This window comes from Natrix helvetica (assembly GCF_964273705.1).
Source record: "Natrix helvetica genome assembly, chromosome: 5".
Classification (NCBI taxonomy): domain Eukaryota; kingdom Metazoa; phylum Chordata; class Lepidosauria; order Squamata; family Natricidae; genus Natrix; species Natrix helvetica.
Window position 1 is genome coordinate 61,415,910 of NC_138551.1, and position 17,848 is coordinate 61,433,757.

The 17,848-nt window shown below is 40.8% G+C and overlaps 1 protein-coding gene across 1 annotated transcript; it reads right to left on the reverse strand.

Annotated features, from left to right (window-relative positions):
* Positions 1 to 13,906: 13,906 nt before the first annotated feature.
* PRLHR (prolactin releasing hormone receptor) lies at positions 13,907 to 15,454 on the reverse strand (the record flags this gene model as incomplete). The annotated part of the gene is made up of 1 exon (XM_081956570.1): positions 13,907 to 15,454. The coding sequence occupies one exon, from the start codon at positions 15,452 to 15,454 to the stop codon at positions 14,423 to 14,425; it is 1,032 nt and encodes a 343-aa protein (XP_081812696.1). The 3' UTR covers positions 13,907 to 14,422.
* Positions 15,455 to 17,848: the final 2,394 nt, after the last annotated feature.

Genomic DNA, 17,848 nt, shown 5'->3' on the forward strand with positions numbered 1-17,848 from the left:
CACCGATAATTCCATTCATGTCCCCCCTGTGCACATGCACACATGGCCAGCGCTGCCCCCCTGCTTTTGGCACAGTTTTTTCGCCCTCCCCAGGCTCCAGAGGCTTTTTAGAAGCCTGGGGAAGGTGAAAACAGCCTACCACTTCGGAGGCCTCGGGAGTTTCCCTGAAGCCTCTGGAGGGCAAAAAACAGACCTACAGACAAACCAGAAGTCTCTTCCAGTTTGCTCGTAGGGCGGTTTTTGCCCTCCTGAGCCTTAAGGGAACCCTCCTGAAGGCCCCTTAGGGCTCCGGAGGGTGAATAATGGACCTACGGGGAACCCGAAAGTTTGGGAATTATGATTTCCAGTTTGTCCGTTGGTCTGTTTTTTGCTCTCCAAAGCCCTCTGGGGCCTTCAGGAGGCTTCCCTGAAGACTCCGGAGGGCAAAAAAAGGCCCTATGGCCAAACCGGAAGTCCATTCCTGAATTTCTGGTTTGCCCGTTGGGCCAGTTTTTCGCACTTTGGAGGCTTCAAGGAAGCCTCAGGGGGGAGGGCACACGTGTGTGCTGGCCAGCTGACCAGGCAACACCTCGCGTGCCCTGACAAATGGCTCCATGTGCAACCTGTGGCACGTGTGCCATAGGTTCTCTATCACGAGGTTAGGGCTTTGAAATATCAGTTCAGGAGGGCCCTGCCATGTAGCTGAAATTTTGATAGCTTGGCTAAATAGGCATGATGCTGAATAAGCCCTGTAACCAGTCCTGATTTAGTATAATTATTAAACATAATGTTTCAGTAATTACTCCTTAACATCAGAGATTCCCATCTCGGTAAATAACCCATAACTGAGTAAAAATGAATTTCACGAACCCATTGCCAAGCAGAACAGGGACATTTAAATTGACTTAAAGTATTTTATCTATATTAGGTTAAAAAGTACTTTCTGATAAGCAGTTTGGGATGATGAAAGAAAACGTTTGGGAACCCCCTGCTTTACACTGTGGAAGAGAACTAGTTTTGTGTAGTAGTTAAAGGCATCAGGCTGGAGAGTGAGTGATTGTGAGTTCTAGTCCCACCTGAAGCAAAAACCAATGAAACAGGCAGTGGAAAACCACTTACCAAAAAATCTTGCCAAGAAAACTGCAGGAATTTGTCCAGCAGTCATCAGGAGTCAAAACTAATTTGAAAGCAAAAAAGCCCACGTGTAAATTTAGAGATGGTTCATATGTAAATCTAGATGATTGAGTAGTTTCTCCATCTTCAACTTACAAAAATTCTAACTCATCAACTTTACAGCACTCACAGGAGAAGAAAGTACTGACTCCACCTTGCTGGTTGTGTCAATAAATTGACCTCTTCTTCCTTTTCTTTTGATACCAGGGAAAGAGTCAAGAGCACAGTCTCTTTTGATTTGGATAAGTTATTTCTTTTTTTAAGGTTTACAATTATTCATCCACTTATTTTGTGTGTGTGTGTGTGTGTGTACATGCATGTGTATACACACACACACACACACATGCTGGTCTTGTTGTATTCGGGTCTTTTCCCGTGTAAGATTGAGATTGTCATGGCAACGTTTCGGCGAGGTCTCACTCGCCATCTTCAGGCTGGTGTTTTGGACTTAAAGTGTGATTGGAGCTGCCGTCCCTCTACAAACCTTGGTGGGTGGGTGTGGAGTGCTGGCCCCGTTTCAGCAAGTGGATTGATTGGATGTGTAGCTGAATCATGATTGGTAGATTGGTGCTGATTGGTGCTGACTGTGTGTCCGTTGTTGTTTTGTGTTGTGACGGCCTGGGTGGTGGGTGGAGCTCGTTTGTTGACTAGGGCTGGTTTCCAGATGTCTGGTAGGCGGGAGGTATTGTCACATTCATTCATGTTGTGGGGGTGTTTCTCTATTTCGATAGCTTCCATAATTATTCTCTTGTTGAAGTGTTCAGTTTTGGAGATTAACCTGGTTCCTTCAAAATTAATTTTATGTCCTGTAGCTTTAAGGTGCTGGAAAAGGGAGGAAGTTTTTTCTTTTTTTTCTTACTGCGTTCTTGTGTTCTGCGATGCGTGCATTTATTCTCCTATTCGTTTGTCCTATGTATGTTGCAGGGCAGATTTTGCATGGTATTTCGTAGACTCTTTGGTTTGCTAGCTGGATTTTGTCTTTGGGGTTTCTTAAGATGTTGGCTATTTTTTGGTCAGTGTTGAAGGCTGTCTTGATATTGTGTTTGTGGAGAATTTTGCTGATTTTATCTGTGGTGCCTTTGATGTAAGGGAGGAGGGTGATGCCGTTGTCCTATTCTGTGTCTCGGTTTTGGGGGGAGTCTCCCTTTGGATTAGGTTGGTAATTGTTTTTCTTTGGAATCTTTTGGAGATTAATACATTTGTGAGAGTGTGTAATTCAGTTTTCAGGTGGTCTTTGTCAGCTAGGCATTTGGTTCTGGAGATGAGCGTCTTGGCTACAGAGTTGATCTGTGCAGGGTGCTAATGGGATTGTGCATTTAGGTAGCGGTTGGTGTGTGTTTTTTTCCCAGTAGATGGTGTGTCCTAGGGAGCCATTGGATTTTTTGTAGATTAGGACATCCAGAAAGGGAAGTTGGTTGTTTGCTTCTATTTCCATATTGAATTGTATTTTGGGGTGTAGGCTGTTGAGATGTGTGAGGAAGTTGTCCAGTTTTTCTTTCCCGTGTGGCCAAATCACGAAAGTGTCAATATATATTTGGCCACATGGGAAAGAAAAACTGGACAACTTCCTCACACATCTCAACAGCCTACACACAAACCTATAGTACTAGGAAAGGTGGAAGAAAAGTGAAAAGGAAGAGCCAACAACAAGGTGTATTGACTCCAGTGGTGCATTGCAGGCGGTACACCCCGCTACAGGCGTACCAGTGCCTGCCCGGAGCACTGGGTACCATTCCAGTATGGTGCTCTGTAGGGTCCATCCACCCACCCGAGCTCCTTGCCTGTATTTGAGCTCTTTGGCACTTCCACGCATGTACACGGAGCACACGGTACCTGCGCGACACTCCGCTGAGCAGCTGGAGCATCGCGGAGGCATCGCAGGAGATAAGGGTGCATGCGCATGCTGTGCGGATCCAGAACCCACCACTGATTGAGTCAATTGCAGTGGTGATGAATACACTGTTTGTAGATCTGAAGGGGCAGATTGGGAACAGATCAAACTAAGAATTTACACAGCTCAAGCAGTGCAACATTTGTAATTGTCAGAAGGAAAGTTTGTCAATATGCAGATTTTTGTAAGTGCCATCCAAGGCTCTTTGGTATGGCAACAAGATGGAGGGAGTGCCAGGATTATGGTCGTTGAATGAAACTATCATGTGATATTTCGTTTAACTACTGCTTTGCTGAATGACCAGGATTCCTGTCCCAATAATAGTCATAAGTTGAGGACTACCTGTGCTGGAATTGCCCATTAAGTTTTGTGACTGAGACAAAACAGAGCAGTAATATTTTCAATGATGTTGTAGAGCAGCAGAAAGCATCTTCTGTTGTCTATATATCCCATCTCCACAATAATTATATTTCACAACTATTTATGTCAACCTTACATGAATATGTCATTTCTCTTACCTAGCTCTAAAACACACTGTTAACTTCAAATAGTACATAGCACACAATTAACAAACTACTGTTTTTCCCCCGTGGAGAGAAAAATTCTGGCAATAATGATACAGCTCTAAAGAGCTTCTAAATCAATAAAACAAAAGTCAATGGATGAACAAATCACTGTTTAAAATCACACTCTCTCAAGGGATCGGTAGCTTATAAGACTCACAGGTAGGAGGGAAAACTGGGAAGCATATTCAGCCTGCCATGGAGCAACTGGAATGTAATCAACCTGAGCGCTCCAATCCAAGAATGTCATCAATCTCTAAGAGCACATTGGGAAGCAACATTAAATAAAGCCCAGAATGAGTTTTTGGGTACTTCTAGGCATTTCTCAGAGGATCTATGACAGGGCTGTCAAACTCGTAAGCCAAATGCATTGCATGTTGGCCACACTCACACAGTTTAATGAAAGGGAAAAAGGTCCCAATAAATCACGTGATGCCACCGTGACAATGTGAGTTTGACACCCCTGGTCCAGTGGTGGGTTCCTACCGGTTCGGACCAGTTCAGTTGAACCGGTAGTGGTTTGGAGGCCTGGGTTGCTGGAACTAGCAGCGACCCAGGCCTGCCATGCCCCCAAACTTGTTTTCCGGGCGACGCCATAGGCAGCACCATCTTGTTTTTCAGTTCTGCACATGTGCAGAACAATTTTAATTGTAGTGCGCATGCACGCACATACGAGTAAACCGGTAGTAGTGCCTGCCAGAACACACCCCTGCCTGGTCTATGACAATTCACTGTGGCCAACTTGCCACAGCCAACGTCTTGCACCAACGTCTTGCACCAACTTACTGTGGCCAACTAGCCACAGGATTACTCACCATTACTAACTTGGTGCAGGGCAAGAGTTACACTAATATTGAAGAAATAGTGGAATATAATCATGAAAGGATGCCAAAGGAGGGATAAAATGAATGACAAAAAATTAAAATAATTTAAAAATTATTTTAAATAATTAAATTGAATTGTTGAATTGTCCCACAGCAAGTTGTCCTGTGGAGAGTTGGCCATGATGAGTTGTCACACAGTGAGTTGGACAAGGCAAATTGGCTGTGCTGTGTTGACCATTGCAAGTTGACCACGGCGAGTTGGCTGCAGTGAATTGTCCCATTCCAATTTTTCAGGCATTTGTTGGCGGGCTAATACTTACATATCACCCAACCTGAAGGAAATTCTTGCAAGCAACTTCTTGCAAGCAACAAAAGAACAATGTTGTATCTGGAAAGTAGCAGTTTTTTCAATTAGGTGTAGTTATTTCTGAAGTGATTTGTACGGGTGGGGTTTGTTTGTTTTTTTGGCAGATAACAATGAGAAAACACTGGAAAGAAGAAATATACCTTTTAAACTAAGCGGTATGAAAGGCTGCTGTGAGAATGTTTATGGCTGAATCCTGCTTTAGCCTCAGCTTAATTCCTAATATTTCAGAGATCCCCTGAATAAACCTGTCTCCACTCTCTTTGAGGGTAGAGCTTTGAAAAAGCCTTAAGATAAGAGCTTTCAGTTTGCTAAAAGCATTACTAAGTGATCACTTAGACCAATGATGGCTAACCTTTTTGTTGTCGCGTGCCGAAAGCAAATGTACGCGACAGCACATGCGTGCGTGCCCACACCCATGCACGTGCGACACCCCGCACACTTCCCCCGCCCCCCCTGCATGCTCACACAAACCCTCCCACCAGCCCATTTTGGGCCTAGCAGGCCTCCCTGAAGCCTCCAGGGACCAAACACATGTGCCATAGGTTCGCTATATCAGACAGACCAAGTAAGCAGAGAAGTCTTTTCTTTTTCTTTTCTTTTTTAAAGAATTTTATTAGTTTTTACAAATATTTACGGGAAGGGGTAAATAGGTATGCAAAAAAATTTGACAGCTACATCGTGCGAAAGGTAGAAATCCCCCCAAATCTCACAACTTTTACAGAACAAAAAACCAAAAAAAGTAAGAGATAAACATTTGCAGCTTTTTGTTTTACATTGTATCAACCATATATTCAATCATTTCATATGTCACTTCCAACAATTACATTATATCGACAATTGCAATAATGTTTCAAATATACTTATTTTTGTGACCTGAGTCTTTTCAATATTGCTTCCTCCCCCTTGTCTTCTGGCAGAGCCATGGCCCCTTCCTTCATATCTTGTGTACTGTCCCCTATTCCATCTAAAAGAGCACTGTTTTTTAAAGAAGGCCACCGCCTCCGCAACTATGTTAATTCTAATTCTACTGCCCTCCCAGAAAATCAACATTCCTTCTGGCAATAACCATCTAAACCAGACTCCTTTATTATATAGTTCCTTTGATAAAGAGGAATATTTCTTCCTCTTATCTCTTACTTTCTTTGGAATCTGCTTAAGAATGGTTATTTCTTTATCTTTATATTTTAATGGTCCCACCCTTTGAGCTCAGAAGTCTTTTCTTTTTAAATCAGAAATTGATTAGATCAGAAATCAACTTCAGGTGTAGAATGACTGTCATATTAGTTCAGTGTTTTCTCATCACTTTCTGCAAAAGGACATCCATGCAAATTAGCCAGGAAATAACTACACCTCACTGCAAAACTGCTACTTTTCTCAGAATTAGTAGTTTTAGTTTATGTGGTTTTAATATGTGGGGTGTGTAAGAGAGGGGGCAGGGGAGAGGGAGGGAGAGAATATGTGTCTTTAACTTGCTGATATCTGCTTGGACAAGTTCTTGAATGCAGCTTTCTTGCCATGATTTTGGGGGTGTGCTTTGTCACTGTTTGCTTCTTTCAGCTGAGAAAGTCTATGTGGCCCAAAGTCACCCAAGCAGCATTCATACCTAAGATGATACTAAAAACTAAAACTTACAAGTCTCTAAGTTTCTAGCCTTTTGCTTCAACCACCAAACTGGTTTAATAGAGTAGAGTAGAGTGGAATGGAGTGGAGTGGAGTGGAATGGGATGGAATGGAATGGAATGGAATGGAATAGAATAGAATAGAATAGAATAGAATAGAATAGAATAGAATAGAATAGAATAGAATAGAATAGAATAGAATAGAATAGAATTCTTTATTCTTTATTTCTTTATAGTGTGATTGGACACACCAGGAATTTGTCATTGGTGCATATGTTCTCAGTGTACATAAAAGAAAATATAATTCATCATGAATCATAAGGTACAACACTTAATGATAGTCATAGGGTACAAATAAGCAATCAAATCATACTAGGAAACAATCAATATAAATCATAAGGATACAAGCAACAAAGATACAGTCATAAGTGGGATGAGATGGGTTATAGGATTGATGAGAAGATTAATAGTAATAATAATGCAGACTTAGTAAATAGTTTGATAGTGTTGAGGGAATTATTGTTTAGCAGAGTGATGGCGTTTTGGGAATAAACTGTTCTTATGTCTAGTTGTTCTGATGTGCAGTGTTATATAGTGTTGTTTTGAGGGTAGGAGTTGAAACAATTTATGTCCAGGATGCGATGGGTCTGTAATTATTTTCACAACCCTCTTTTTGACTCATGCAGTTTACAGATCCTCAATTGAAGGCAGGTTGGTAGTAATTTTTTTTTTTTGCAGTTCTAATTATCCTCTGAAGAACCAAACCAGACAGTTATAGAGGTGCAGATGACAGACTCAATAATTCTAATAAATTGTGTACACTAAAACAAAAGATTGTCAGTAATATGCAATGACATTATCAGGTGCTCTTGATCTGAATCAGAGTCTAAGGATATTACTTCCTCCCTAATCTGTTCATGGGTAAAGATAACAAACCGAACAGGAGCGGCATGTTAATCAATTGACTATTATATATAATTTGATTGAAACTAGATGACACCATGCTACAACATGTTGTTTACAAAATATAAAGTATAAAACGTACAGAAACAAATTGTAGGAAAAATAGGGGAGGGAAATGGAAGGGAAGAGTGCTGTAAAATAAGTAACATCCAACTTCAACTTTTTACTTTTACATAGCAATATAAACTAGCCATTTCTATATCAACAAATCTATCTAATCGGTAAAACCCAAAATCAGATTTTCATTTTTTCCACCTCAAGCACAAAGTCCAGAAGTGGTTTCCAAAAAAACAGAAGTATTTATGTTTTTTTCTTTTCTTTTAGCAAAGCAGTCAATTTATCCATCTCTGCTAGCTCCATCAACCTTTGCCGCCATTCTTCCATTGCACGGAATTTTAAGTGCTTTTTCTGACAGTTGCATTAATGTGCATGCCTCTATGATTTGGCAAAAATATGGTTGGCAAATAATGGATTCTCTGATGACTAAGTTTTTATATAAGTTTATATATGACTAAGTTTTTATATACCTCATCAAAGATGCTGTGCTTATAGATACAGTACAATGTGAGAATGTTTCAGAACAATAACTGACTGAGTCCCTGGATTTCTCCTACCCAACAACATCTACTGATGGGAAAAACAAACACCAATCTCTCTCCATAATGTGTTATGTAACAAAGATGGAGGATTCCTGATTTGTGCTTGAGCTCGAGAATTGAGTTATCTTTCAAGTTGCCCAAGTGAATATGCTTTTTTTGGGAGGACTGACACAGGACACACACAAATATTCTAGCTGGTATTCTGCAATCTGGAAAGGGACCAAGGTCACAAGAACATTGAAAGAAGTCTTCCTGTCAGCTAAAATATTGATTGATTGATTGAGGACATAGGAATTCAGGTCTTCAAAAACAATTGGTAGACCTGCGTTCATAAACAGTAGAAGTCTTGTAAATTCAGCGTCATTCTAGATATATTCCAGATGACTCCATGCTCTATGGCGGTCATAATGCTGCAAGTGGCCACAAGCAGCAACTTACCATGCAGTACACAAAATAGTGTTGTGTTGTGGCCCAGCAGGATCCGGTTGAGCTGCTGATGGACTCGGATAGTGAGGAAACATATGAGTCTGCCCTGGATGATGTGGAGGACCCTGTGCAGGGTTCAGACTCAGAGCAGGGACTGGAGAAGCTGGTTGGCCACCAGGAGGCGCCTGAGGCATGGAGCAGATCAAAGGCAGTTTGTCCCTGATGCTAGATTGAGAAGGGATGAGAAATGGAAGCAGCAACTCTGTAGGCAGATTCACAGAAGATAATTAAGCACAATACAATACAATACAGTACAATGGCAGAGTTGGAAGGGACCTTGGAGGTCTTCTAGTCCAACCCCCTACCTAGGCAGGAAACCCTATACCTTTTCAGACAAATGGCTATCCAACATCTTCTTAAAGACTTCCAGTGTTCGGGCATTCACAACTTCTGGAGGCAACTTCTGTTCCACTGATTAATTATTCCAACTGTCAGGAAGTTTCTCCTCAGTTCTAAGTTGCTTCTCTCCTTGATTAGTTTCCACCCATTGCTTCTTGTTCTACCCTCAGGTGCCTTGGAGAATAGTTTGACTCCCACTTCTTTGTGGCAACCCCTGAGATATTGGAACACTGCTATCATGTCTCCCCTAGTCCTTCTTTCTATGCTTGTTGACCTTTGCATATGACTGTAACTTTAGTGAAAGAAGAATTTACTTTTGCAAAGTATGCTAGGTTGATGTTCCTGTTTTGCAAAAGCTCTGTTGCTATCTATCCTTGAAGCTATTTTCAAACACAAACCTTTATTGCACCCGTTTTAATCAAAATAAACTTCATGCGAAACAGAAATATTGAAGAAGGTGGTTGATTGCAAAACGGTTGTCATGGGGGTGTCACCTCTTCAGGTGTTTTTTTCACGCCTTCAGTGAAATAAGTGAGGTGTGCCCGTCTCCTTTAAACATGTTAAACAAATCCATTGCAAGTGGATGTTTCATATATTTGTTTATTTTTACTTTGTTTTTGGTATTCAGAATTAGGAAGGGTAGTTGATTGCTTCTCCACAATTCACAGAAATTGAGAGTAGGGCTCAAATTTAATGGCAGTGTTTGCATTCTTCTGCTTTTAACTGGACTAACTCAGGGTGATCTCACCATTATGAGACAGCAGCACTGAACACAATTGCATGTGTACTTTGGAGACATTGGAGAGCAAAAACATTGAGTGCAAGTTCCCAAGGTGCACTAAGCCTATTCAGAAATTAATGGATCTTGTTTCTCTTATTTCCTTCTGGAAAACTGTGCAAATTGGTCTTTGCAAATTATTGAATCATAGTTCTTAGTGCTGTCTAAGTCATGGATTTGCACCTAAAAAGCTCTGCGCATGCACACAATGTTAGAAAAGGGGCAAAGTTACATTTTTGCAATGAAGATTGTTCTGCGCATGTGCAGAAATGAAAATCAAGATGGCGCCGATGACGATAGAACTGGTTCGGGGGTGTGGCAGGCCGAGTTACTACTTACTCGGCCGAACCGGCCTGAACCGGTAGGAACCCACCTCTGCTTCAAATGCTATTTGGTATCCAGGAAAGAAGTCTCAACAACTATTATAATCCAGTCATGCATGTCTCATTCAGATTATCCTTTAACTGTGAAGAAAGCCTTGTTTTCTGAAAGGGCCTTCTTGGCACTGTGGGGCAGGGCCGTCTTAACAGCATTATGGGCCCCAGGGAAAGCAGTGTACTGGGGCCCCTACAACAAGTACACACAGAAATAAAAGTGTAAATGGTTGATAAAACCAAACATATATTTGCATGTTAGTATTAATTTTAAAGTGCAGTAAAATGTAATAAATATGCTGCTGTATTTGTATGATACAAGGTGCATTGAAGGGTTAACATACAGAGATTAGTATGGGGCCCCTATGCTCGTGGGGCCCACGGGCAAGTGCCCATCAGGCCCCATGTGTTAAGACACCCCTGCTGTGGGGTAACAATGTTCATGATCTCTTAAACTAATTCCTTTCCTGATTTTTGGTACACATTCTATCTGGGCTCCTATTATTGCCGTTTGTGTAACAATAAAACATTTTGGAGAGCTTTGACCTTCTTCATTTTCCCACTTAACTAAATCATCCATTCTTAGAACCTTCTTCAAAGGAAAATAATTGTGAATTAGTACTGGGCCTTGAAAATAATTAAATTTAGCGACAATGTCATATTTTTATAGATATAATGCAACTTAGCAGTAGATGATTAGAATTAAGCTCAGATTCCTGGTTCCTATGTTCATTTCTATAAATCTTCATTCTGAGAATCTGGATACTTTATCCTTTCTATCATGACTACAATATATTCATCTAGACAATCAATGTAAAATATTCTTCTTCTTCTTCTTCTTCTTCTTCTTCTTCTTCTTCTTCTTCTTCTTCTTCTTCTTTCTCTCTCTCTCTCTCTCTCTCTCTCTCCCCCCTCTCTCTCTCTCTCTCATGAATATTTCTCTGAATTTATTTTCCATATCAAGGTCATCCAAATAATTTCAGCGATTACATCTGTTTGCCCTACATGGAAAGGGAGATGCCAGATATTCAACATGGTTTTAGAAGAGGTCAAGCAACAAAAAACATAGCTGGTGCATGTTATATAATCAAGAAAGAGCACTGATGAATTTGGGGGTTGAAGAAGATTCTCGAGAACATTATGAATAGCCAAAACTGCAGAGAAAGAATATAATAATAGTTTACAATAACTGTCTTCATATATTGTGGTCATGATAAAGGAGATAAAAGGTGTCCAGATTCACAGAATGATTAATGATTATGGCCAGTAAAAGACCATCAGCTCTTTGTCCTCTACCTCCCCAAAATCACCAGCCATGTAAAATGATTCACATCTTCAATTTGATTTGGCACTTGGCAAGTCAGTTCCTGACCTGAATAATTTCTCGTGGCCACAAGATGGCAGTGAAACCATGCAAAGTACTGAAATCACCAGCATTTAATTATTACTGGTGAAAGAAGTCCTACAATTATACTTAAGGGGTTTTGGTTTGGTTTGGTAACAAATCTTGATCTGGATGGAGTAGACAGATTGGTTTTAGTCTGATTTAGATTATCTATTCTGAAACCCCAGAACAAAACTTTTTACAGCTTTCAGTCAGGCAGAACCAAAGACAAAGAAATATTAGCAAATTAAAAACCAGAATTGAGATGCTTGCAGAGTAAACCTGCCCAAGAATCTGCTTTGTGTGTGTGTGTGTGTGTGTGTGTGTTTGAGCTTGTGCGTGTGCATGTGTGTGTGCGTGTATGTGTACATGTGTGCATGCATGTGTATGGTTTAAATGCTGATTGTGCTTTGAAAATAAATAACCAAAATAATGAATTTTGTCTTAGGAAGCCCCCTTACATGTCAGATCCAAAGGTGCTTTTTCAAGAGGCAATTAGATTAATAGAGATAATCAGGCAACAATATATTGTTTGTAAGAAATTGCTTCCTTTATAAACACTGGATTTCCCCAATTAATTCAGTTTTTTCCAGATTGTATATATACCAATTAGTTTGGATTCTAGCCATGTTTGCCAATGACTAGACAATGAGCATTAACTTTCAAGTAACAACAGCACTGTTCATACAAAAATGTGATTTTAATGAGAATTTTCAAAGCAAATGCTAATGTTCCTATTAATCATCCAGATGAAGGAATGTCAAAAAGAGTGTTTTCAGTTATCATATATAATATTGAATTCATTTGGAAACTTAGCAATTTTGCCATATGTGATACTTAGCATTCCATGTGGCTTTAAATGGTTTCTTTTCTTTCTTACAATTCTTTCTAACTATTTCACTTTGAAAGGAGCCAAAACTGTATGGAAATCAATATATTTTTCATCCTGAAAAAAAAGATTAATATTTCTTTAAATGGAGCTGAGTCAATACATTGTGTTCCTTGGAAACAGTAAGCTAATAGCAGTACATGCATATGATGTATGTGATATCCATTCCAGAATAAAGGTTTTCAGGAAGGGAATTTGAGAAACTGAGGTAATCTGTGTTTATATAATAATTTCTTTATGTAATTGATAGAAAACAAGAAAAATACCAGGTCCAGATTGCGGGAATCTGCCAATTAAAAAAAAATAAAAGCATGCCACTGTAACAAAACATTGAATTTTAGTGTTTGATAATGTGTAATTTTTGTACTCTTCTATTTGGTCCAAAAACCAGGGAAATCCAGAAATTAATAGCTAACTGGAAACTCAAGAACATGATTGATTGAAGAAGTTCAAAGTAAGGCAAAGCAAACAAGGAAGGGCAGGAAAAATTGACTTTATAACCATAGCAGTCTGCAAATTATTATGACTGTTTATTAAATTTATTGTGTGCTCATCTTAACACAGAACATGCCCAACATTTTATGCAGTTTTCAAATTCTCTTCCGCTTTTTTTTAAAGGAGTCATCGTCAGATAAAATGTAAACATCAAACATGGCAAAACAGGTGACAGGATTCTTCCTTGCTTTAAAGACAACAACATGACAGTAATAACCTAATACCTGTCTCGCCACTGCATATAATTTGGGGAATGAAAGCCTGCTAAAATGATATTCTTTAGAAATAGCCCAGACCAGAACGTAAGTGGTAGAATAACAGACCTGTGGCAGGGAAGCCACTTTATTATGATTCAGGAGTCCTCCATGAAGAAAAACAGTCAGCTGAATTGTTGCCGAAGGTGAGATGGACAATATAAATCCTCTAATCAGAGATGAAAGTAAACAGACAAAAACAGAGAAAGTCAGAAGCAAAGAAGTGATCAGGTTCTGGTGGAGACAGAGATTTTTTTTAATAGGAAGTTTCAAAGGATTTTACAGAGGTGTGTTGTCACAGGGCCAACAAGACTACATTTACAAAGCAAAGTCAGGGCAACAGCTCTTGCAATGAAATGAATCCAGGTCAAGGAATTTCCCCCAAATCTCCTAGTTTCCATCCAAGCACAGCTCATTGCTATCCCACTCATCCCATCCCAGCCTTCAGTGGATAAAATTAGGAATATTTTAAAAAATAAGGTGCCTGGTAAAAAAAAAAAAGAAGAAGAGAGAGTCCACTCACTTATGCATTAGAATAAATTTGTCTTACAGCAGCTGATTGAAAAACTACATTGCTGAAGCTAAACACACACGAGGTTCTGGGCATTCACTGAAATGTTTTATAACTGTTTTTCTTTCACATTTATGGAAATGTACCCACCCTCTTCTTCTCCTTAGATATATGCATGCAAAATATGTACCCATAAGTCTACCATCTCTCCCACATCACAGTCCAGTTAAATCATCCTATAGAACGGCATGGCTTATATGGAGTCAGACATTGGGGTACTTTTTTGAGGTTTCTTTCTTACTCATTTGCAATTCCTCTCTTCCCCCCCCCCACCCCACTCCCAGCAAAATGCATATTCTGTTTCTCCTGTTTTTCCTCTGTACACACATATGTGATGTTTCACCACAATAAGCCACAATATTGAAATAGCAATTATGATGAGTATATTGTGCTAAGTAAGAAAGCATATAACCATGGCCTTTATTGGTACAATTCAGTGGTGGGTTGCAGGAAGTACGCTTTGGTACGGGCGTACCAGAACCAGCCTGGAGCACCGGATACCATTCTGGTACAGTGCTCTGGAGGGCCACTCACCCACCCGAGCTCCTTACCTGTCTTTTAAGGCTTCTGCGTTCATGCGCATGGCGCATACAGCACCTCTGCAACGCTCCGCTAAACAGCTGGAACGTCGCAGAGGCTTGCAGAAGCCTTGCTGATAGGTAGGATGCATGCGCGCATCACGTGCATGCATGTGGGTGACACCGGGGCTGTTCCAACTGTACCGGTTGGAACAGAATCCGGAACCCACCACTGGTACAATTGATTCGTGTTTAAGGAAAGAACTGTTTTGTGCCATATTATCTGTGTTTGCTAAAACTTTCACATCAGGTACACAGCCTAGTAAAAAGTAGAGAAATGAGAAGGAACCTCCCGCTTACAAAGCCACACTAGCCGCAATGCAGTTTGTGGCAGGTGCTGTCTTTTTCGGCCTCCAAGCAAACATTTTCTTCAGCTGCCCCCTAAACGGATCATGCAGCCAGGCATAAAGGAAGGCATTTGTGCAAGCAGACATCATTGCAAACCAATGGCAAATCAGCTGAATAAGGTTGAAGTATTGCTTGTCTATCAGTCTGATCTCGACATCTTTGATGACATTGAAGAGATGCAGTGGCAGCCAGCAAACGCCAAAGGTAGTGACCACCAAGACGAGCAGACGGAAAGTCTTCCTCCGTTTAACTCGGTTGCACTCAGCTTGGCTCTGGGTAACATTGCCAGGAACAACTCGGTTTTTCAGCTTGACTGAGATCCTCAGGTAGGAGACAGAGATGACCATTAAGGGCAGAACATAGGTGAGGATGAGGGTGCTGTAGGCATAAGCTAAGCGATCCCTCTTCCTGTGGAACCAAAATTCTTCACAGATGGAGAAGTCCAGCTCTGGAAATTCTGCATGGTAAGTACGGACCAAGGCTGGGGCAGCTAGTATGCAACTCAACAGCCAAATGGCAGCCAGGATATACACACAGATGGATATTGTCAGTCTCCTCTGAAGGGGATAAACCATGGCGAAGTACCTGTCTACAGCAATGACAGTCAATGTCAAAACAGACACAAATACCGTGACCGGCTGCATCAAAAACACAAAGTAACACATAAAGCGTCCATAGATCCACCCTCTGGGTTCAAAGGCATACGCCAATGTCAGGGGTACACATGTGGCACACATGAGCATGTCTGAGAATGCCAAGTTGCCCACGAGGAAATTGGTGACATTGTGCATTTTTTTAGTCTTGCAGATAACATAAATAAGGAGATAATTCCCAATGACGCCAACAAAGACCACCAGGGAGTAGCAAGGAATAATGAGAGGCTTGAAGAACTGGACAAGCTGGAGCCCCAGGAAGAGGCTGCTGGTGTTGCTCTGAATTGCAGAGAGAAGGCTCTGAGAGGTCAGATTTGCTGGTTCCATTGCCTTTTCCCACTGTTACAATTTCCTTGCCAATAAAATTAATCTGGGCATACAAGAATGCCTGGGTATTGCCATTATTTTTTTGAAAAAATCATCTTGGGATGATGGACAGATTTTACCTTGAGTTTGGCCACCTGACATTTGCACGTATTCATCTGCAAAAAAAAAAAAAAGACACAGCAGAGGTGAGCCTCAGTAGACGCTTCTTAAGAATAATAAGATGCAATCTGCCGGGACCTTTTCTTTCTTTCCACATAAATCTAACTCTGTCCCTTTAAAAGCATGCAGCTGAGAAAATCATTATTGCACTAAGAACTATACTTACAGCTGTTGTCTCCAGAAGTCCGATGTCATTCTGCATCTTCTTCTTCTTAATCCCATTTGATTTCCAAATCCATAACCAGTTAGAGCTCCTTGTTAACAGCAAGAGGGAGGGAGGGAGGGAGGGAGGGAGAAAGCAAGCTGTGTTTGATGAATTAAAATACACAGATTGAAGGTTTTTAGCAGGCTTCCCTATATACTCAAAATGAATTTGGGGGGAGGGATCTCTCTCCATTTGTTGTGTGCCTTCAGGAAAGTCTGCGGATCTCTCTTTTCTCTCTTGGTTGGCAAGCCATCCCTGAGACACTTTTTTTTTTATCAACGAGAACATCTGAGCTCAACCGGGTGCTGAGTGTCCTGCTTACAGCCCTGAAACAGACAGAGCTTTGGCACCGCTGACTTTTTAGAACAGGAATGTTGCTACAAGGATGAAGTAGTAAAAAATATTATCACCACTAGAGGGACTCAGCTACATGGAGGTCGAAAAATCTTCCCTGCAGTTGTTGTGTTATATTGAATCATATTTAACTACAGGTGTGCCGTGGGTGTTTGTTGATTCTGCCAGAGTTTAGTAGTTGCATTAAGTGTGGAAAGTGAAGTCCCTCATCTGCTTAACTTCTATGTTATCTCAGTGGCGGACTAAGACTCACTGGTGCCCAACGCACTGACAAATCTTGGTGCCCCCCCTTCTTTGTACATACATACTGTACAATACAATACAATGCAATGCAATACAATACAATACAATACAATACAATACAATACAATACAATACAATACAATACAATACAATAGTAGAGTTGGAATGGACCTTGGAGGTCTTCTAGTCCAACCCCCTGCCTAGGCAGGAAACCCTATACCGTTTCAGACAGATGGCTATCCAACATCTTCTTAAAGACTTCCAGTGTTGGGTTATTCACAACTTCTGGAGGCAAGCTGTTCCACTGATTAATTGTTCTAACTGTCAGGAAGTTTCTCCTCAGTTCTAAGTTGCTTCTCTCCTTGATTAGTTTCCACCCATTACTTCTTGTTCTAGCCTCAGGTGCCTTGGAGAATAGTTTGACTCCCTCTTCTTTGTGGCAACCCCTGAGATATTGGAACACTGCTATCATGTCTCCCCTAGTCCTTCCTTCTCTTAAGCTAGACATACCCAGTTCCTGCAACCGTTCTTCAAGTGTTTTAGTCTCCAGTCCCCTAATCATCTTTGTTGCTCTTCTCTGCACTCTTTCTAGAGTCTCCACATCTTTTTTACATCGTGGCGACCAGAACTGAATGCAGTATTCCAAGTGTGGCCTTACCAAGGCATTATAAAGTGGTATTAACACTTCACGTGATCTTGATTCTATCCCTCTGTTGATGCAGCCTAGAACTGTGTTGGCTTTTTTGGCAGCTGCTGCACACTGCTGGCTCATATTTAAATGGCTGTCCACTAGAACTCCAAGATCCCTCTCACAGTTACTACTATTGAGCACGGTACCACCTATACTGTACCTGTGCATTCCGTTTTTGTTGCCTAAATGTAGAACCTTACTCTTTTCACCATTGAATTTCATTTTATTAGATAGTGCCCAATGTTCAAGTTTGTCAAGATCCTTCTGTATCTTAAGCCTGTCTTCTGGAGCGTTGGCTATCCCTGCCAGCTTGGTGTCATCTGCAAATTTGATGAGTTCCTCATTTATTCCCTCATCCAAATCATTGATGAAGATGTTGAAGAGTACTGGGCCTAAAACAGAGCCTTGGGGTACTCCACTGCATACCTCCCTCCATGTAGATGCAGTTCCATTGAGGACTACACGTTGAGTGCGGTTGGTCAGCCAGTTACGAATCCATCTGGTGGTGATGCTGTCTAACCCACATTCTTCTACTTTATTTAGTAGTAGGTTATGGTCTACCTTATCAAAAGCCTTACTGAAGTCCAAGTAAACTATATCAACGGCATTCCTCTGGTCCACTAATTTTGTCACATTATCAAAGAATGCAATAAGATTAGTCTGGCATGATCTGTTTTTGACAAATCCATGTTGACTTTTGGCTATTACTTTGTTTGCTTCTAGGTGTTCGCAAATTTGTTGC